Source organism: Sminthopsis crassicaudata, chromosome 1, assembly GCF_048593235.1.
Source record: "Sminthopsis crassicaudata isolate SCR6 chromosome 1, ASM4859323v1, whole genome shotgun sequence".
In the NCBI taxonomy this organism is placed as follows: domain Eukaryota; kingdom Metazoa; phylum Chordata; class Mammalia; order Dasyuromorphia; family Dasyuridae; genus Sminthopsis; species Sminthopsis crassicaudata.
Window position 1 is genome coordinate 318,947,660 of NC_133617.1, and position 22,717 is coordinate 318,970,376.

General features: G+C 30.5%; 1 protein-coding gene across 9 annotated transcripts in view; it reads left to right on the forward strand.

Moving 5' to 3' along the window:
* CDH12 (cadherin 12) overlaps positions 1-22,717 on the forward strand; it is a 1,341,561-nt gene that overhangs the window by 1,294,878 nt on the left and 23,966 nt on the right. For all 9 annotated transcript variants that reach the window (XM_074279079.1, XM_074279078.1, XM_074279081.1 and 6 more), the window contains one exon: positions 7,575-7,711. In XM_074279079.1, coding sequence (XP_074135180.1) covers positions 7,575-7,711 — 137 coding nt within the window. The remainder of the gene's footprint in view (positions 1-7,574; positions 7,712-22,717) is intronic.

Genomic DNA, 22,717 nt, shown 5'->3' on the forward strand with positions numbered 1-22,717 from the left:
CAATACTAGATTACTAAGGTCATTTACGTTTATATATTGTGTGACTAATTTATTCCATTGTTCAAACACTGTATTTCACATTCGTTACAAGATTGATTTATTTTATTTTATTTTTAATTTATGGAATAAAACAAAGTATTTGCATAACATAGTATAATAAAAAGATGATTGCATATGAAACTGTAAATCTACTATGTAGAACTTGTTATTCCTTTCAAATGTACAGCAAAATTATCATATAAATTTCTTTTTTCTTCCCTTCCCCCCTGCTCTTGAGATGGATGACTACAATTACACACACACACACACACAGATGCAAAATTATACACACTTCTACTTATCAATTCTCTCTCTGGATGTAGATAACATCTTTCTTCATAGTTCTTTATTTGTATTTGTATATTTGTAATAATTAAAATAACTTATTCATTCAGTTTTATTAAATCAATATTGTTATTCTGTATGCAGTGTTCTCTGTATTCTGCTCAATTCACTCTTCATTATTTTGTCCAAGAATTTCAATGTTTTTTTCCTCTAAAACCATTGAATTCAACCAATCCTTAATTGATAGTCACCTCTAAAGTTTCTAGTTTTTAGCCATCATAAGGAGAGGCATTATAAACATTTTAAAGCATAAAACTATTTTTATTTATTTTGGGGAATGGATCAAGTAGTAGCATTGTTGGGTCAAAGTGTATATCTAGTTTAATAACTCTTTAACAAAATTCTAAATTTCTTTCCAAAATGATTGGATCAGTTAACAATTTCACCCCAAATGATTGTTTTGATAATTACTGTCTTACAGTTTGATCTCTGATCACATTTTTCACCACATTTTTTTTACTTTTTCCACCTTCATCTTCCCTTGACATTTTTTATATAAATTTTATTTTATTATTTTATTGGTTCTACAAACGAATTCTTTTGTAGTGTGATAGGCATTAAATAAGTAAATTAATTTTGGGCTAATTGTCATTTTTATTATTTTGGCTTGGTCTCTCCATGAGCAATTAATATTTCTCCCAATGTATAGATCTCTCATTATTTTTGAAGTGTCCTTTATCCTTTTTTTTTTTTACTTTTATATTTTTAAATGTATTTTACTTTTCCAGATACACACAAAGATAATTTTTAAGATTCACCTTTGTAAAACCTTTTTTTCTAAATTTTTCTCTCTCCTGTCCCTCCTCTTCCCTCCTCTTGACAGGAAGCAATTTGATATAGGTTAAACATGTACAATTTCTTCTAAAAATGTCCATATTTGTCTTGTTACATGAGAAAAATCAGACCAAAGGAGGAAAATCACAAGAAAGAAAAAAAAACAAACTACTTGCTGGAAAGAGCCAAGTCCATTACATTAATAATCATAATCTTATTGTTACTGTGTATAACTCTTGGTTCAGCTCATTTCACTTAGCATCAGTTCATGTAAGTCTTTCCAGGCTTTTATGAAATCAGCATGCTCATTATTTCTTATAAAACAATAACATTCCATTACCTTTGTATACCATAATTTATTCAGCCATTCCTCAACTGAGGGACACCCACTCAATTCCCAGTTCCTTGCTGCAGCCAAAAAGGACTGCTACAAATATTTTTGCACATGTGGGTCCTTTTCCCTCTTTTATAATCTCTTTGGGAAACAGACCCAATAGAGACACTGCTGAATCAAAGGATATGGACATTTTTATAACCCTTTAGGCATTAGTTCTAAATTGTTCTCTAGAATTAGTTGAATCATATCACAACTCTTCCTACATGTTAATATCCACATTTTCTCACCTTTCCTTTGACACTCATTATATTTTCCTCTATCTTAACCAATCTGAGAGATGTGAAGTAATCCCTCAGAGTTGTCTTAATTTGCATTTTTTCAAATCAATAGCGATTTATAGCATTTTTATATTACTAGAAATAGTTTTAATTTCTTTGTCTGAAAATAATCTGTTCTTATCATTTGACAATTTATCAACTGAAAAACTGCTTCTATTCTTATAAATTTGAGTCAATTCTTATATATTTAAAAATGAGGTTTTTATCAGAACCCTTGGATGTAAACTTTTTTTCCAAGTTTGACTCAAAATATATGCCTCAATATAGAGATTGTTATAACATTGAATAAATAGATTAATTTAGGGAGAATTATCATTCGTTCTACCCAGGAGAACTTTATATTCTTCTAATTGCCTAGATCTAACTTTATTTGTGTAAAAAGTATTTATAATTGTGTTTATATGGTTACTGTATTTGTCTTGGCAGGTCAACTCCCAAATATTTTATTTTGTCTACAATTATTTTAAATGGGATTTCTCTTTCTATCTCTTGCTGCTGGATTTTGTTGATAATATATAGAAATGCTGAAGATTTGTGTGGGGTTATTTTATATCCTCTAACTTTGCTGAAGTTGCTAATTGCTTCTTATAGTTTTTTAGTTGATTTTCTAGAATACTCTAAATAAAGCATCATATCCTATGCAAAGAATGATAGTTTTCTTTCCTTATTACCTACTCTAATTCCTTTAATTTCTCTTTTTTCTTATTGCTAAAGCCAACATTTCTAGTCCAATATTGAATAATAGTGGTGATAATAGGCAAAATTGTTTCACCCCTAATCTTACTTGGAATGCTTCTAGCTTATCCCTATTACATATAACATTTGTTGATAATTTTAGATAGATGCTATCTATCTAAATCTAAAATACTATCATTTTAAGGAAAACTCTATTTATTCCTATGCTCTTTACTGTTTTTAATAGTAATGAAGTTACATTTTGTCAAAAGCTTTTTCTGAATCTATTGAAAGAATCATATAATTTCTATTTGGTTATTGATATGGCCTATTATGCTGATAATTTTCCTGATGTTGAATCAGCCCTGCATTCGGGTATAAATTCCACTTAGACATAGCATATTATATTTATTTAAAGTTTGTGCATCAATATTCATTAGAGAAAATTATCTATAATCTTTTTTACATGTTTTGTTATTTCATGATTTAGGTCATCAGCACCATATTTATGTCATAAAAGCTTTAATATTAGCTTATCTGTTAATCTGGAAAATCTATGTTTTTGCAAGTATTCCTCCATTTTACTTAGATTGTCAGATTTATTGGCATACAATTGGGCAAAATAACTTCTGATTATAGCTTTAATTTCCTCTTCATAAGCTTACCCTTTTCATTTTTGCTACTGATAATTTGGTTTTCAAGTTTCTTTTTTTTCTAATCAAATTAACCAGAGGTTTCTCCATTTTGATGGTTTTTTCATAAAACCAACTGTTAATTGTATTTACTATTGCAATAGTTTTCTTACTTTCAATTGTATTAAGTTGTATTAATTTTTCCTTTGATTTTCTAATTTGGTATTTAATTGGCTGTTTTAATTTGTTCTTTTTCTAGATTTTTTAAATCATATGCCCATTTCTTTGATTTATCTGTATTTCATTCATGTAAGCATTTGGAGATATAATACTTCCCCTAAGAACTGCATTGCCTGCATCCCATAAATTTTGGTATGTTGTCTCATTATAATAGTTTTCTTGGATGAAATTATTGTTTGTTTCTATAGCCTGTTGCTTGACTCACTCGTTATTTAGAGTTAGATTATTTCATTTCCAATAATTCTTGGCCTATTTTTCCATGGCCCTTTATTACACATAATTTTTTTTATTATATCATGATCTGAAAAGGAAACATTTACTATTTCTGCCTTTCTGCAATTGATCATGAGATTTTTAAGCCTTAATAAACAGTCAATTTTTGGGTAGGTTACATGTACCATTGAGAAAAAGGTATATTCCTTATTTCCACTCAATTTTCTCCAAAGGTCTATCATACCTAACTATTCTAAAATTCTATTAACCTTCTTGACTTTTTTCTTGTTTATTTTGTAGTTAAATTCTAGTTCTGATAGAAAAAGGTTGAGATCCTCCATTAGTATAGTTTTGCTGTCTATTTCCTTTTTGCAACTCATTTAAATTCTCCTCTAAGAATTTGGATGCTAGATTACTTGGCACATATATGATTAGTATTCCTATTTCTTCATTATTTATGGTATGCTTTAGCAAAATATGTATTTCTTCCTATTTCTTTTAATTACATCTACTTTTCCTTTTATTTGATCTGAAATCAAGATTGCTACTCCTGATTTTTTATTTTTATTTTTACTTCAACTGAAGCATAATATACTTCACTGTAGCCTCTTACCTTTACTCTGTATGTATCTTTTTGATTCAAATATGTTTCTTGTAAACAATATATTGTAGGATTCTGGCTTTTAATCTACTCTACTATCCACTTCTGTTTTATGGGAAGAGATGAAAAGTGTTTTGTAATTTTTTTCATATAGTTCCTGTCTCTGTGTTGTCAGGTTTTATATTGTCTACATTTATTTTAAATGAAATTTCTCTTTCTATTTCTATCTGATGAGTTTTTTTGGTAATATAGAGAAAGGATAATGGTTTATATAGGTTTATTTGTGTCCAGCAACTTTGTTTAACTTGTTATATTGTTTCAACTAGTTTTTTTTTTTAAGTTGATTTTCTCAGGTTCTCTAAGAATAACATCAAAACATGTGTAAAGACTGGTGGTTTTATTTCCTTATTGTTTTTTCTTATTCCTTCAGTTTCCTTTTCTTGTCTTATTGCTATAGATAGCTTTTCTAAATAGTATTTAATAATGATGGTAATAATGTATGATCTTTTTGAAAGGCTTCTAGTTTATTGCTATTACAAATAATGCTTACTGTTGGTTTTAGATAGTTATCACTTTAAGAAGTCTCATTTATTCCCATTCTTTCTAGTGTTTTTAATAGGACTAGATGTCTTATTTTGTGAAAAGCTTGTTTTGTACCTCAGTTATGTTCAGAATCACATGCTTTTGTTATTTTTTGTTATTAATATGATGAATTTTGCTTATTGCTTTCCTAATTTTGCACCACTTCTGAATTTCTGGTGTAAATCCCATCTGGCCCTTCTTTATGACGTTTGGAATATGTTATAGTAGCCTCTTTGCTAGTATACTTATGTATATCAATATTCATTATTGGTGGATAGATTGTTGTAAAGTTTTCTTCTATGATTTTACTCTTCCTTTGATTAGGTATCAATATAATTGTAATTTTTCATTCTTAGTATAGAAGATACCCTTTCTGTAAAGTCAAAAAGATGAAGTGACTTGTATCATCAGGCCTAGAGTATAAAAGTGGCAAAGTTGAAGTTAGTAGTTAAGTCTAGGTATGGGATTCTTATCACCCTTTCATGTTGCTTCTCTTTTCTTAGAAGAAAAAACAACCCCAAAAAACTAGACCTCATGCAAAAAAAAGTGAAATTTTAGTTGAGTTTTAAAAGAAAAACAAAAATTCTTAAATGTACAGTGAGGAGGGAGAATGTTCTAGGCATGAGAAGGTGGGCAGATAGTCCATGTAAAGGCAAAGATATAGGAGATGGTGTCATGTATGAGGAATAGCAAGACATTCCATTTGTCTAACCCAAAAACATATAATATATAATAGGACAAGAAAGCTAAAATGGGGTCATGCTAAGAAAAACTTTAAATGCTAAACAGAAAATTTTAATTATGAAGTTAGATTCACAAGTATTAATAAAATATAATATGAAGATTAAGGTTACCCTAGTTCCATACAGATAGACTTGTCACTAGTTGACCACAAAGTAATTTTTATTTTGTTTATTTTAGTTTTGTTTTGCAATACTAACTCACAAAGTTTGTATATCAAACCATATGGAACTAATAGTCTGTATGAATGAAGCAAATATCTATCAATAAATTTATAAATTCTTAGAAGATGGAAAAATTATTCTATATATACATGAACATAAAATAAGAAGACTTCCTTTCAAAAATTTAATCATATGAAAGTGTATAAATTCCTGCCTATGTTGGGAGGGTATGAGTCTACTTAATTCATGCTGGATGCTTAACATGAGTTTCTTTAGAAGGAATGCTTTTCCTCACTATTATAAATAAGAGAAACTTTTTGTGAGAATTAGTCCATTGGTGCCCAAAGGGAACATAGTTAATATTATGTTGGCTTTACAAGTCTGGAAAATCTCTCCTGCCAAGAAAACTCAAACCTCTGAAAACTGGGGAGCAGTTTTCACCTTTAAGGTTGATAGATACTTAGTTGAAAAGAATTGTGAAGGAATAGTATGAGAGAGAAATTCTTTCTCTACCAACCAGGGATAATGCATAAAATTGGAGAAATGATTATCTTTGCATTATTTAGAATTCCAAAAAATTTTTAACATGATTCAGACAAAAAAAAAATCAAAGTAAACATAACTGTCAGATTTTCAGTTCTTACTCTCCAACTTTTTATCAGATGGGGATAAAAATGTCTCAATAAGTTTCCTTTTTTCAAAAGTCACATGATATATGAGTGACATAAAATTCTCTGTACAGGAAAAAAAAAAGCACTGGATCTATTCAGGAAATAAGAGTTCAAACTCAAATGTACTTCTGTGATCTTGGGCATGTCCATTTACCTTGCTGGGTTTTAGCATGGGAGAAGGTTGGATTTGATTGCTGGCCTCTAAAATGCCTTCATTATACTCTTATAGGATATGGAAATCATTTCCTGTTAAAGTGGTTTCAGTGTTAATTCTCCTAATTAATTATTCAAAATGCCCAATTATTTAAACTTTATCATTGGAATGTAGACAACAGAGGTGATCTAATTCAACCTTATAATTTTATGTATAAGTAACTCCGACCCAGTGTAATTTTTTTTTTTTTTTTTTGTAAAGACCGATAGGTAATGAATAGCAGAACCAGGATTCAGAGATTCATCAAATATAAATCTGCTACACATTTCATAACATTAAACACCTCTTTCAATTCCCCTTGTTTCATTTAAACATTACTTTGTCAAAATATCACTCAATGATGCCCAAAGTTGTAATACAGAGCAATATAATAAATGAGTAGTATCTAGGAGAGTAACAAAAATATACATTAAAAAGGAATTTCTCAAGATTAACAATTTTTAAATTACATCATTAAAAATTAACTATTTTTAAGGGGAAATTTTTTTCTGCTTTTATTTGTAAAATGTGAATTTTTTTAAGCACAAAAGTAACTTTCAGCTTTTGTTTTTATTTATATTTCTTTTTCTTTTTTATGGTACTAAAAACATTGTGCTCCCATCTCAATCCCTATATCCCTTTAAGGAGTGTTTCATGGTTTCTAAAAGTTTTGATCTGCATTCAGGTAAGGAAAGTCATGGTCAGCATGGGACTCTGCAGCCTCACCTGAGCTTTCATGGTGTCAAAACCCTAAAATAATATGAACAGCAGGAGCACTAAATCTTTCATTATTTCCCATTTCCCCTTGAGCATACTGACTTTGCAATAAAGAAACTGTCATTTACACTCTTCTTTATTGCAAGGTAGGTAATGACTGCAAGGAGAAAAATAAAGAATCATGTCAAGCCTACTTGACTGCCAATGTGATAAATGAGTAACTATCCTATATTTGCATCTCTCTCTCTCTCTCTCTCTCTCTCTCTCTCTCTCTCTCTCTCTCTCTCTCTCTCTCTCTCTCTTCATATGTAGGTACTTCATAGATTGGAAGAGTGATGGGGACAACTATTTTACAATAGATGGAACTGAAGGAACCATTGCTACTAATGAATTATTGGACAGAGAAAGCACTCCACAGTATAATTTATCTATAATTGCAAGTAAAATTAGTAAGTATGGCATGGATGGGATCAATATTATTTAATGAATGGCTATTTGAATTTGACACTCTTACAAGCTACTTTACATTTTCTCAAGTGTTGCTTGAGTATTTCCTTAGGCAAGAATACCCATTTTTATGCAGTATGAATTCAAAGTACCAATGATAGCTGCTCAGGACTATGCTTCTATCATACAGTTTATAATCTAGGTAGTACCATATGAGATGACCTTTCACTATCAGATTGTGTCTTGATGAGACAAGAGAGCTCAGGATTAGGAGAACTCAGGATTACTGAGTCCATAATAGTGTTTTGGGTCTAGATGAGGGGATTTATAGAATGTTTGAAGTAGAGTTTTCATGTCTAGCCTAGACCAACTCCTCATCTAAGAGATCGTTTAGAAGGATGACATTAATTTTCAAGCTCCTGCACAATACTTGTGGCTCTTAATTTTTTGTAAAAGTATCGTGAGTGAATACCAGTTAGGCTAAAATCAGTCTTTTCAAGCATTCTTCTGAGATTTTTAGGTCCCCAAGCCTTGCCTTCTTTCCTAATGATCTTAGATTCTGGAGTGATTCTTATTGACATAGGAATGTCTCTCTCAGAACCCCAAACCAAAGTTAGTATATAAGTGGCCCCTTGAAAAACAGAAATGAGCCTAGTGATTCTTTAGCCACTGTCATTATTTCACTGACTGTTGAGTATCCTAAGATAAATTATGGCTGACTGAATAAGAATACTTGATTTTATGCTGGAATTAAAGGATTCCCTGACAAAAAACATCCTGATATATTTAATTAAAATCACTTTTTGCTTAATTAGACAGTAAAATGATGTGAGATTACTGTATTATGTCTGATTTTTGTCTTTTTCTATAGGATGGAAGCACCTAGGTTGCCTTATTTAAACAGTAAACTGTATTTCATTCATTCATCTAGGATAACTAGAAAAAGGGGTAGATAAAAAAGATGCACTTTCCTCATGACTAGAATTGGAAAAGAACCAGTGGTGAGATGGTCAAAGAAGATATGCTCATTTCAGCCAAGTGATGACCAGGAAGTGTCATCATTATTTTTTTTCCAATTTATCATATCTGGATAGTTTTTATTTAAAGCACAAACGTTAACATGACATACATACCTGTATATAGAGAAGAGATGTGTTTGTTTGTTTATGTATGTGCATATATAACCATATATACATGTGTGTATATATCTACATACACATATATGCATATACACATATATTCAGGAAGGGAAGTAGAGAGTTCTTAAAATCTCATTTATTCATTTCATCTTTATTACTAGGTCGACAACATGCTATGAATCCTGAAAAGCCTCTTATCGGAAATAAATAAGATTTAAAAATAAACTTTATTTATACTGTAATGACTATAAATTTTATTGCTGAAATTAGCTAGTAGATCAGAGAGCTATATAGTAATGAATAAATGTGAAATGAAGTAATCTGGCTTCAGTACACTAAGAAAGAAGAACAACATGATTGGGTGTTAAGTAGAGCACAATTATGATCCTTACCCTTCTATAAAATCTCTCAAGAGAAATAAAAAATATTGGTACTGCTTTATACTGCTTCAAATTAATTTTTAAAAATAGTCATTAATCAATATTGCTGCCATCAGATAGCAAAGTAATTTTTATCAGCCTAATGATAATTCCATGCTGAAGTACTGCTTTTTAATTTGTGAATTGCTTTTGTTTTTGACACTAAAATTGAGAATTTACAAGATACTTGTGACAGCAAAAATAAAAACAAAGTAAATAACATTTTATTTACTTTTCCTGTATTGCTTAATAAACAAAAATAATTTAGTTTTTTTGAATGATTATGATAGTCTTGTTTTTAAAATTAAAAAAAAATATTTTCCCTTAGCCTTATTTTCAGTATTGTTATATAATTGTAACATCTTATTTTTAAGTTGTGTTTACAAGCAAAGATGGCAATTGTTCACCTTGGTGGTACTTGCTACATAATCTTGAATTAATTGTTTTCATTTTAATAATATGAAAAAGATATGGACTGTCTTTGTTGATGTCTGATTCATTCCCTGTTTTTAGTGAAAAAAAAAAAAAACAAACTTAGCATGACTGCTATGGAAAGATCAATGGAAAGAAACAGGGGGAAAAAGGAAAAATTTGGGGATGGAGATGGGGAGAATTGTTATCTCTCTTCCAATATATGGAATTCTGTTGTATAGAGAAATAATTAGATTCATTTTACTTCACAGCAGAGGGCAGATGTAGAACTTCTTGGGTAGTTACAAAAATGCATTTCGGTTATATATAAATAAAAACTTAAAAACTGGAGCTAACAGTGCAATGAATCGCTTTTGATCAGCAGTGAAGTCTCCCATTGCTGGAAGTTGGGATGACTACTGTCAATAGTAGCAGAAAGTATTGCAAATAAGTATGTTGGACTAAATTACCTTTGGGATACCTGTAGACTGTGAAAGTACATAATTCTATAGACCAATCTAGTCCATTGAGATGTTAAATTTCTTACTAAGGAATCAATGTTGCTTATCCCAGAATGAACTTTACAAAATACAGGAACATCATTCTTAGAAATGAGGTAATAGCATTTGACAGACTTCAGGGGGACTTAGGGTCTACAAAGATGACATTTTAAATATAATTGGGATTTAAAAAATAGTAACATAAGCATCACAAGTGAATGGTATTTTCTCTCTTATTTGAACAAGAGGAGGATGTGTCCATGTTTTAGAAAAAAATCTTGCTCATGTATGATTAGAACACCTGACTTCTGAGAACTGCTGAGAGTTTGTAACTGCTTATCACACTTTATTGTGTGTACATAATAATTTTAGAGAATTAGATGTTTTTTCTTCAGGATGAGTCAAAATGGGTTTGGATTCAGAGGCCTGCATTCAAATGCCAATTCTACTTACATTTTATGAACTGGACAAGCCACTTAACCCTTGAACCTAATTTGTATCAGATGTAAAATGTGATGTTTACACTAAAAACAAAACAAAATAAAATAAAAATAACCTTTTGGTTCTTGAAGATAATCTTGAAGATACTTTGGTCCTAAGAACTGAAACACTCAGGTTCCAGATCAATTTTAAGTTTAGTAGTTATTGCTTAAGAAAGGTAAATACTTTATTGAATTTTTAATGGTAGAAATAAAAGCATTAGCATTATTAAAGGATTCTGGTAGATTTGATTAATATTGAAATTATTTCTATTATAGCAAATTGAAATGGAGTATATATTTAACTATTCACATATTCCATATGTAATGAACACTTTTCTGTTGAAATATTTAAATAATTTGGAGGAAAATATTGCTTAGATTAATTTACCAGAGTAATTGCCTCTATTCGTTCCACTTTGCATGTGGAATACTTCAAAGTTCTCTTGTAAATTACTTCAGAATCAGTCAAATATATTCATGTCAACACAAAAAGTTCTTTTAAAGTACCTGCTTTATTTTTAAAAAATTATTATTTTTTTATTGAAGCTTTTTATTTTCAAAATATATGCAAGGATAATTTTTCACCACTAACCCATGGAAAATCTTGGGTTCCAGTTTCCCTCCCAGATGGCAAGTAATCATAAAATATATGTGAATCCAATATAGGCATACATATTTATACAATTATCTTTCTGCACAAGAAAAATCAGATCAAAAAGGATAAAAAGAAAGAAAGAAAATAGAATTCAACCAAATAACAACTAAAGAAGTGAAAATCCTCAGTTCCCACAGGCCTCTCTCTGGGTGTTGATGGCTCTCATCATCACAAGACCATTGGAACTGATCTGAATCATCTCATTGTTGAAGAGAACCATGTCTATCAGAATTATCATATAATTTTGTTGTTGCCATGTATAATGATCTCCTGGTTCTGCTCATTTCATTCAGCATTGATTGATGTAAGTCTCTTCAGGTCTCTCTGAAATCATCGTGCTGATTAACAATAATATTCCATAACATTCATATATCATAAATTATTCAGCCATTCTCCAACTGATGGGCATCTATTCAATTTCCAGTTTCTTGCCACTACAAAAAGGGCTGCCACAGACATTTTTGCACATGTAGGTCCCTTTCCCTCCTTTAAGATCTCTTTGGGATAGAAGCCCAGTTGAAATACTGCTGGATCAAAAGGTATGTTTGATAACTATTTTGAGCATAGTTTCAAGTTGTAAAGCACATGCTTTATACAAAAAACTATGATGGTTATTATAAGAAAATAGGACAATGATTTAATTTTTTTAATTAACAAATATCTGTTCATTTCCACCTTCCCTTAATTGAAAAGAAAAATAAACCCTTATAATAAATGTGCATAGTCAAGCAAAATAAATTCCCACATTGAATATAGATATCTAAATAGTAAATATTACTTGCATCATATCAAATCAGATCATGTAATATCATATCATATCATATCTTATCACGATCAATATGTATCTTAGATTTGTCACTTCATTTGTCACTCTCTTTGCAAGGTAGCATGTTTTATTTTGCTAGGTGGTGTAGCGGATAGAGTTCTATGCCTGGAGTCAGGAAAATCTGAGTTTCAATATGGTCTTAGATACTTACTAGCTGTATGAATTTTGGTAAGTCACTTAATTTATTTGCCAAAGTTTCCTCATCTGTAAAATGGGGATGATAATAGTATCTAACTCCCAAAGTTGTTTTGTGAATTGAATGAGAGCTTAAGATATAGTAAGTGTTATATAAATGTTAGCTATTATCATTATTAGTTCTGTGGACTAATGGTTGATCATTGTGTTGATCTGAGATTTGATGTTATTCAAAACTTTGATCACATTGTGGTAAACATTTTTCATTGTGTGTACTTCACTCTGCATCAATTCACATAAATATTTCCAATGTTCTCTAAAATTATCATACCTTTCATTATTTTTTATTGCACAATAGTATTCTGTTAAGCTCATATACTATCATCATTTACTTTGTTATTCCCCAATTGATAGGTACCTCCTTAGTTTCAAGTTCTTTATTGTCACAAGAAGAGGAGATATAAACTGATACTGTTTGTCGTGAATAAATTTATAGATTGATCTGTACTGATTTAAAAAATAACCAGAGAAACTTTAAATTAGTAAAAATAAGTTGTAATGAATAATGCAACAGAACATTTTAATTTTCCCAAAACAACTTTATGGATGAAAGTGACTACGTATTGGAAAAAAAAAAAAACTTTTTTGGGGGGAGGATCATTGAAATTTACAAAATTTAAATCAGCAATCATTCATGGATATTAGAAATTCTTCTATCTTGACTATTTCATTTCAATTTTATGAATTGAATATTAATTTATTAGTTTATTAGTTGATTGTTCTGTTTCTTAGAAGGCTGGATTATTCATATATTCATTTTCTAAGTTAATATATACTCCAGTAATATGACCAGGCCTTGAGAAAGAGTTGGATTGCTCCCTGGAGTTCATAGGATAAAATTTGTTTGAATACTATATCTAAGTGACTTTGCAAAATTTAAAAGATTATATAAATATTTTATTATTATATATTTTTTATATTTTATGATTCTTAATACATGACATCAATATACAAAAATTAGATAAATAATTTCTGAGACACTTATGAATTTGTGATTTTATTATTGCATGTGTTTTTTCAGTGTTTTGTATATCACTCCTTTTGTTTTTCTTAATGCTTTTAAGATTTTTCAGTTATGGCTTTCTGTAGTTCCTCCATAAGGGATACTGACACTGTGTAGTTCTTCTGATTTTTTTTTAATATTTCCAACATATCAGTTTAAAATTCAAGTTTTTCATATATTATGTCTCATTTTTGATACATGACTACTATATCTCATAAGGTCACAAAATTTATTTTAGAAAATCAATTAATCAGAGAGGCTTAAACGTAAGAGATACTATAGAAACCATTTAGTCCAATTATAATCTGAGTAAAAAAAAAAGCTTGCAACATTATGCACATGATCATTTAACTTTTATATAAAGACTTTCACTGAGTATTGAATAATCTTCTTGTTTTCCATTTATAGATTTCAATGCAATTAAGATAAGAGAATGTAATGTAATAAAACTTTAAAATGTTTCATTCCACCTAATAGACTGAAAACTTTTTAAGGGCAGGAATTCTTGCCTTTGTCTTATAGTTTCATTATCTAGCATAGCAGACATTTAAATATGTAGTGACTAATTAGTATCTTAGAACAAATGTAAGAACAGGCCAAGGAGAAATATCAATCACATTTGCTTTTGTTATATGAAAGATATTGGGCCAATTTCATTTCCCAAATCAAATTATATTCAGCATTCTTCTATCATAATTTCAAAATTTTCATTATTATAGGTTTATCTCATTATATTATTTATGTTTGGTCAATCAGTGAACAAGCATTTATTATGCACTTACTATATTCTAAGCACTGTTCTAGATGTTCCATATATAAATACAAATAATGGAGGAATGTCCATGAGTCCCTTGTTTAGTAACTTTTCAAGCTATTGCCAAATATCATTTAAATAAATGTCTATGGACTTTATTTTAAAAAATCCTAAGCTATAAAGTACTCAGTAAATATAAATACCTTTTTATTACTAATAATTCATATTTGCATAACCCCCAGGCTAAACACTAGAGAAGGTAGATAGTTTAGAGAAGAAAAGTTCTTGTCTTTACAAAGTTTATTATATGATATAGGAGTATAAAGCATAATAGGTAAATACTCCTCCCCCACACACATACACTCACGCACACATACACATATATACATCTATTTATGTAATACACACATGCATGCATATTGATAGCCAAAATAGCAGAATAAGTCAGGAACTCACCTGAACTCTTCTAAATTCACTTCCAAACAACTATAAAAAAATGAATTATAGAGCACTAGAAGCAACAAAAGAATGGGGTAAAACAATTTCCCCGCTCAAGACACCTTAGAAGGTCTACAGAAAAGGTCTGCTTCATTTGGGTAAAAGAAGAACACAATTCAGTGCAGGCAGCATCTGAGAAATACAGCAACAGGCCAAACACCAGCAAGTTCGCAATTTGACCCTGAGCCCTCAAACCCAGTACAAATTAATGGCCCTCTGGATCCTTGCACAGGCTAGTTGTGAGTCACTGAACCCCTAGTGCAACAAGCCAGTGGCAAGGCCTTATGCCTCCAGTAGAAGAAGCTAAGGAGAAATCTTATAATCCAGAAGCTAAGGATAAATTCCCTTCTAACCCAGAAGCCTAATCTTAACATAAAATTAAAAGTTATAAAATAGACTGGAAAAATGAGCATACAACAAACAAATAAAAACCTTGAATACAGAAAGTTTCTGTAATGACAAGAAAGTTCAAAACAAATTCAAAAGAGGATAATAATATTAGAAGACTTTATGTGAAGCCTCAAAAAAAAAAAAAAAAAATATGAATGGCCCCAGGCCCAAAAAGAGCTTCAAAGCTCTCTAAAAGAGAATTTCAAAAATAAGATAAGAAAAGCAGAAGGAAAAAAAAATTAGAAAAGAAATAAGAATGGCACAAGGGAATCAAGGGGAAAAAAAAGGGAAAAAAAAAAAAAAAGGCATGATAAAGAAGCATAAAAAAATGGAAAAAGTTGTACAAACATTTCCTAAAGAAAATGCTTTCAAAAAATGGACTTAAATGGAAAGAAATAACAAACTTCAGTGACGAAAAAAAATCCTTAAAAAGTAGAATTGGCAAAATGGAAAATGAGGTCCAAAAGCTCACTGAAGGAAATAATTCCTTAAAATTAGAATTTGATGATTGGAAGCTAATAACTTCACAGAAACATCAAAATATAATCAAACAAATCACAAAATGAAAAAGAAAAGAAAAACATATCTGAAAAAACTACTAATCTGAAAAATTGATGCAGGAGACATAATTTACTATCCCTCCAAAAAATAATAAAAAGATCCTGGACATCATTATTTAAGAAATTATCAAGGAAAACTGCCTTGATATTCTAGAATTAGAATATATAGAACTGGAATAATTTACTTTTCATCTCCAGAAAGGGATCCCAAAATGAAAATTGCCCAGAATATTATAGTCAAATACTAGAGCTTCCAAATCAAGCAATACACACACATATACACACACACATACACACACACACACACACACACACACACACACACACACACACACACACACACACATACATATATTACAAGGAGCCAGAGGAAACAATTCAGATATTGAGAAGTATCAGTCAGGATTATACAAGATTTCGGGGCTTTACATAAAATGACTGGACGGTTTAAAATATAATTTTCCAAAGGCAAAGTAGCTAGGATCACAACCAAGAATCACCTACTACCTATCAATTTGAGTACATTCCTTCAGGAGAAAAATGGATATTTAATGAAAAAGAGTTATTTCAAAGATTCCTGACTAAAAGAACAGAGCTGAATGGAAAAATTTGACTTTCAAATACAATACTCAAGAACATAAAATAAATAGGAAAGAAAAATCATAGGGATTCATTAAAATCAAATTGTTTATATTCTTTAATGGAAGATAATATGCATAACCCTTAAGAACTTTATCATTAGCAGGGCAGTTAGGAGTATACAAAGGCAGAGGGCACAGATTTTAGTTGACTTTAATGTAATATTATCCAAAATAAATAACCAAATAAATAAATAAATAAGGGATGAAAAAAATTGCACTAGATGAAGATGGAAAGCAGAGGTAGAAAGGGGTAAATGATTTCATATGAAGAGGCACAAAGAACCTATCAGAGTGAAGAAAAAAGTTGGGGCTAGGGTGGGAGACACTATTTGATATTCTCACTAAATATGGTTCAGAGGGAATAACATACTCAGGTAGTTGGATATAAAAATCAATCTTACCCTAAAGAGAACTAGTAGGGTGATTTTCATGGCACATATGGCATAAGGATAAGAAGGTATGGCATTAGTTTGTGGGAAACTTTAATTTCAGGTACAAGAATTTGGACCTTCTATGACAATAGGGAAAAATTGATGATTTTTAAGCAAAATGATAATATAAATAGATTTAACTTTAAGCTGTAGGAAAGATGATAATGATGATAATGATGATTGATGATAATATAAATAGATTTGACTTTAAGCTGTATCATTTAAAAATGATAATGATGATAAAAAAATAATTGCCTTTATATAGTTATTTAAGATTTGTAAAGACAATTCAATTTACTTTTGGAAAATTCTGATTATAAAGGAAATTTTTCTAAGCTGAAATCATAGTGCGTCTTAGAGCAATTCATTATTCCAAATTCTTCTGCCTTCTTAAATTAAAAAAAAAAATGAAATAAATAAAGCTAAATAAAATTAAATCTAATTCCTCTTCCTTGAGATAATCTTTCAGTTACTGAAAACAACTAGTATGTGATGAGGCTCTTCTCTAAGCAAATGTTTAAAGTTCAAACAATCAATCAGAAAGCATTTAGGGATACCAAGGCAAAACAAACAGAACTTTTCAACTGGCTTATTTTCTATAGGGAGAAAAAAAAACAACAAACCAATAATAAAGCCTTCCACTTCATAGGATATGAGTTCAAGGTATTTCACCATCCTGTTTCCCTCTTCTGAATTCTTTCTTCAGGTTCTTCCTTAAATTGTGGCATCCAAAATGGAACTCTGAAACCTCCATTGTAGATTCCTTAAATTATAAGAACTATTGATAAGGGGTGCTAGGTGGCACAGTGGATAGAGCACCAGCCCTGAAGTCAGGAGGATCTGAGTTCAGGCTTGACCTCAGACACTTAGTACTGCCGAGTTGTGTGACCCTGGGCAAGTCACTTTATTCCCCAATGTCTGAGCAAAAAACAAACAAACAAACAACAAAACAAAACAAAACAACACAACAAACAAAACCCGATTGATAATTACCAATGTTTCACTGACACAAACAATCAGCTTTGGTTCACTGCTACTCAGACCTCTGGGCAACGAAATGGATTTTTAGGCAGAAGACCTAGGGTGAAAATCTGGCCCTGTCTTATGCTATTTGTCTCAGTCAGTCAACAAAACAGTCATTTAACATTTATTAAGCACCTATTATTTACCAGGTACTGTGTAAAACTCTGAGGATACAAAGAATGAAAACAACAACATCAACAACAACAACAACAACAAAAACAAGCACAAACTAAACTAAATAAAAACCAAACAAATTTCCTCTAAGGGCACACAATTAAATGGAAGAGACAGTTCATAAACAAGTATGTACAAAAATTCTAAATGGAATAATTGGAGATAATCACCACATGGAGGAGACTACTATTAACTTCTCTGATTCTTAGTCCATCTTTTATACTTCTATAAAGTGAAAAGATAGGATACGAAGATTATAAGACTTTTTTTCATATTTGAAATTCTAAGATATAAGGAGATGGTAGTATTATAAAAAACACACAAAATTTAGAGACGGGCCTGGCATGGAGTCATAGTTCTATGCTGCCTTAGACAAAGCACATAACTCCTCTCCGTTTCCATCTTCTACTTTGCATTATAATAAGACTAACAAAGATGATGTACTTAAAATGCCTGGTAACTAGATAATCATGATAAATATATAAGCTAATACTTTTGTGCAAGAACAGATGTGAAATAAGACCCAGTAGAAATTTGATGTGGAGATTTATTATTATTGAATTATTATTAAAATGCAATTGAGGCTGCAAGGGGGGAAAAAAAGGGGGTCCCATATGGGAACAGGTCTTAATGGAGGGAGCATTTAGTTTATAAGGAGTAAGAACAGTGAGGGGGAGGATCCTTAAGACCATAAGCAATAGTTGTACAGAAGCAAAAAGCCATCAGTTAGTTCCTTATGTGGGATTACCAGTATGCCCTTAGGCCTCATGCTGCTGAACATATTCCAGGGAGTTGACAAAGGAGGGGACTGATTGGTAGAATGAGGCAGGGGTGGAGTCAGAGCATTGAGAGCTGGAAAGGACTATCCATCTATCGATTGGTTCTGACTGGGTGGGGAGAGGCAACAGACATTCTAATAAGTAGGGAAGGGTTGGGGTCATGATGTCTAAGATAGGTCTTTCTCCTAAAGATTTACAGATTATAATCTTAGCATAGCCAGCCCTAAATTATATCAGTTCTAATGATTAGGAAGGAAGGATGGTATTGCAGACAGGAGGATTAAGGCAGGACAATTGGGAAACTGAAGCAGGACAATTAGGGAAACTGAAGCAGGACAACTAAAGAGAACTGGGGAACAACGTTATATGGAAATTTTTGAACTTTAAAATATCTTCTTTGCCCACAAATATTTTAATTTAAATCAATCTTTCTTCCTACTCAAAGCTGATAGGAACCTCATTTGTCTTCCATTTCAATCCATTTATTTTAGAAATAAGGAAACTGAGGATCATAGAACTTAGATACCTTATGCAAAACCCATTTGTTTTAAAAACAAAATTTGAAAATAGGCCTTTAGTTGTCAATTCCAGTGCATTTCTTACTATATTCCCATTGGGATCCTTGCATTAGCCTATTTTTAAAAATTTATTTCCTACTTTTAATTTGGATATATAAACATTACCTAAACCATTAACATCAACTAATTCTAACTATTATAGTCTTTTTCCCCCCTAAACTTCTTTTCTCATAGTTCTCCCACCCTCTCTCCCAATAACTTTATTTCTTCAGGATAGACAAAATAACATTAGTGATGGCGACTCTCTATCTCTCTATCATATTGGGTTAGGAGGGTTATGGTATTGACAATGAACTCTATATGGAAAGATGTTAGAAGTCTAGGAGTTAGAAATATGTACTAATCCTAACATTGTCATTAGCTTGTTATATTTATTATCCTTGGATAGTAATTTACCTTCTATGTAGCTGTAAAAATAATTTACATAGTAATTTTACCCTTATGTATCTGTAAAATGAAACTTTTTTACTATATGACTAAAGAGGTTTCATCTAGGTCTAGCATGATTCTAAAACAGTCAGTTTAGTTATTAAAATTAAAATCCCTGAACAGATGGAAATCATAACCATCATAGCTATTACCATCATCATTATTAGCACCATCACTATAATCATCAGTATTATATGTGACATTAGTTGGATATATTAACAAAATTAGATTGTAATGGGTTTCTTTTTGTTTATTTAATTCTTTTAGATTCTTATGAGTACATTGCCACAATAAAACTATTAGATTTGTTACAAATCGATCTAATTAGCTATCAAAACATACAAGCACAATAAATTAAAGTCAGGCTTCAATTTTTATAAAGTTTTTAATAGCTAACTGAGTGGCTTAAGGGACTGATAACACACAAATGAGCCTTTCACCTGAAGCAAACCATTTGGATAAATAATTTTTGTAGAAGCAAATGGATGATATCATTAAAATAATGTGCATTAAGTGTATAATTCAGGAAATAAAACATTACATTTTGAATAGGAAAAACCATTTCTTTTATATTACTTGTAGATAGCTTATTGATAAATGACAATAATCAAGTTTGATTTACTATTTGCAAAGGTCTTCATATATATACATATTTATCTATCTATCTATCTATCTATCTATCTATCTATCTATCTATCTATCTATAATATATATAAAAATCTCATTTGATTCTTTAAAAAACTTCATGAAGTAAGCTAAGGCATGCCAGGTATTATTATGCCCATTTTAAAATATGAAGAAACTTAGGTTTAGAGAGGGTTAAATTACTTTCATTCAGTTGCATAGCTATTATCTGAAGTGATATCTGAACCAGCTCTTCCTGACTTCATATTCAATATCATAGACTTTACTAATGGCATTCTACCTATTCATCCTAAAAAAATTAAAATTGTAATAGAATGATGTTGTTCTTTCTTTCTAACCTTGATTGATTGACTCTGCTTCTATTCTACTCTTGTAGGTAATAGTATTCTTAGGTTCTCTAATATTGGTATAAATGGATAACATGGATCCTTGCCCCTTCACTATGAGGTCATAAAACTGACAAAAACTCTTCTTCAAAATTAATCACTTTTAGCCATTTCACCACTTCTGACATTTTTTCTTTGCATTGAATTGAGAATTAGAGACAATTATTATTCAAGTCTATACTTATCACTAACAATCTGTATGACCTTGGATTAGTCACTCAAGTTCCCTCTGTTGAGTTTTTTCATCTGTAAAATTTGTTAATCCAAAAGAGAAAATGTGATTTTGACTTATAGTCCTGACATTCTGTGGGTCTATGATTATTGCCCCTCCCCCAACAAATCAACACAGAACTTTCCCCCAACAGGATTATCAATAGATTTCTTCTGTGTCTACTATGCTGGAATAGAGGGGAATGTAGTTCATTGATTAGAATTTAAATGAACTGGTTCTTCTTATTATTTTTTGTTCTGATTAAAAAATATTGTATTATATTACATTAAAATTATATTATTAAAAATATAAGTAAAATATATTAAAATATGATATTAAATAATCAGTATTTATTTGGAAACTGATTAAGTTGTTCTTCTAAACCTCAAAGAACTATATTTAAAGAAACAATTTATTCTGTATTCAAACAAAAGGAACATTTTCAACCTCATAGTATTTTTGAATCAGATCACCTTTAAAGCAAACAAACAAAAAAAAACGTAAACCAAACTTCTCATCCACATAGGAAAATGGTACCAGAGACGAGCATATAGTTAGTAATCAGTGCTTATTATTTGCACTGCCTTTCCAGAGATAACTATATAACAAAATCTTGAGATTGTCTCATGTAGATCATCACATCACAAGTGAAATAACTAGTGAAAACTGATTTGTTATCCAAAAATGTTTAAGACCCTATCATGCACCTAAAATTGTATTTGATATTTATGGGAATCTAAAAGAGAAGACATGGTATTGCCTATAAGCAGATTATGTCCTTTATAATTTCAGAAATATTATCACCTGATTAAATGAAATGTGGATTTAATACAACACTGGATTTGAACATATGTTCAAGTTAGCTTTATGGAGAAAATTATTAAAGTTCATAGCTTCACACATAAAAGGACATTAAATTTATTTCTTGTCTATTTTATTTGAACCAATAGACTACATTTGAATTGTTACAAATGATTCTTCACATTCTTCTCCTTCATAATATTAAGAATAAAGTACATTGTTTTGGCATAGAGTGAAGCCAAGATTAAAGTGATCATCCTTTTGATTTTGGCTGTTCCTCAGATGATGGTTAGAAATATCTTATCTGATAAGATAGATAAAAGAATATCCTGTTTCACCAAATCCCTCCCCCCAAAAAAAACAAAAACAAAAACAAAAACCCTAACTAAATAATTAAATCCAATTCAAAAACAAAACAAAACCAAAAACAAAAATGATTGCCATTTACATTCAATCTGAGTTTATCAGGACTCAAACAATGACCAAATGGGGCATGGCCTAGGATCTATTGATGGTCAATTGGAATCAGATTGGTTTTGGTGTAAAGGCTTCCCTTAAGAAAGAAATCTAGTCAGTAAATACCAGCATATTTTAGAAGAGTTCAGAGGTATAAAGAGAAAAAAATATTTTTAAGAGCATCAGATAATTTCTTTTTCTAAGGGACAGCACAGTTAGAACCATTTATGCAACATTCTTTTTGCTAGTTGTAAGATCATTGAAGTGGAAATCTAAAAGGAAATTTGAGACTTTCTCTTCTCCAAGACTGGGAATTCTAAATTTAATTATGGCTGCAGAGGACTCCTGAAGTTACTTTAGGAAAGAAAGGAAAAAAATAATTTCAATTTCACTGAACTAGCAATTGCTGACAGAGAGGATGTGCTAGGAAAGTCCTGCATACTTAAATCCAAATCAAATCAATATTTTAGATGGGATGTGGCATGATACAATAACATTTATTAATAAGAGTAATCTGATGACAGGGAAAAGAGAAATACTAATTTAAAAGGTAGATGTCATGTAGATTATAATAAGGATCACTGTACTACTTCCCAATCAATAAACATAGCAGAATCAAGAG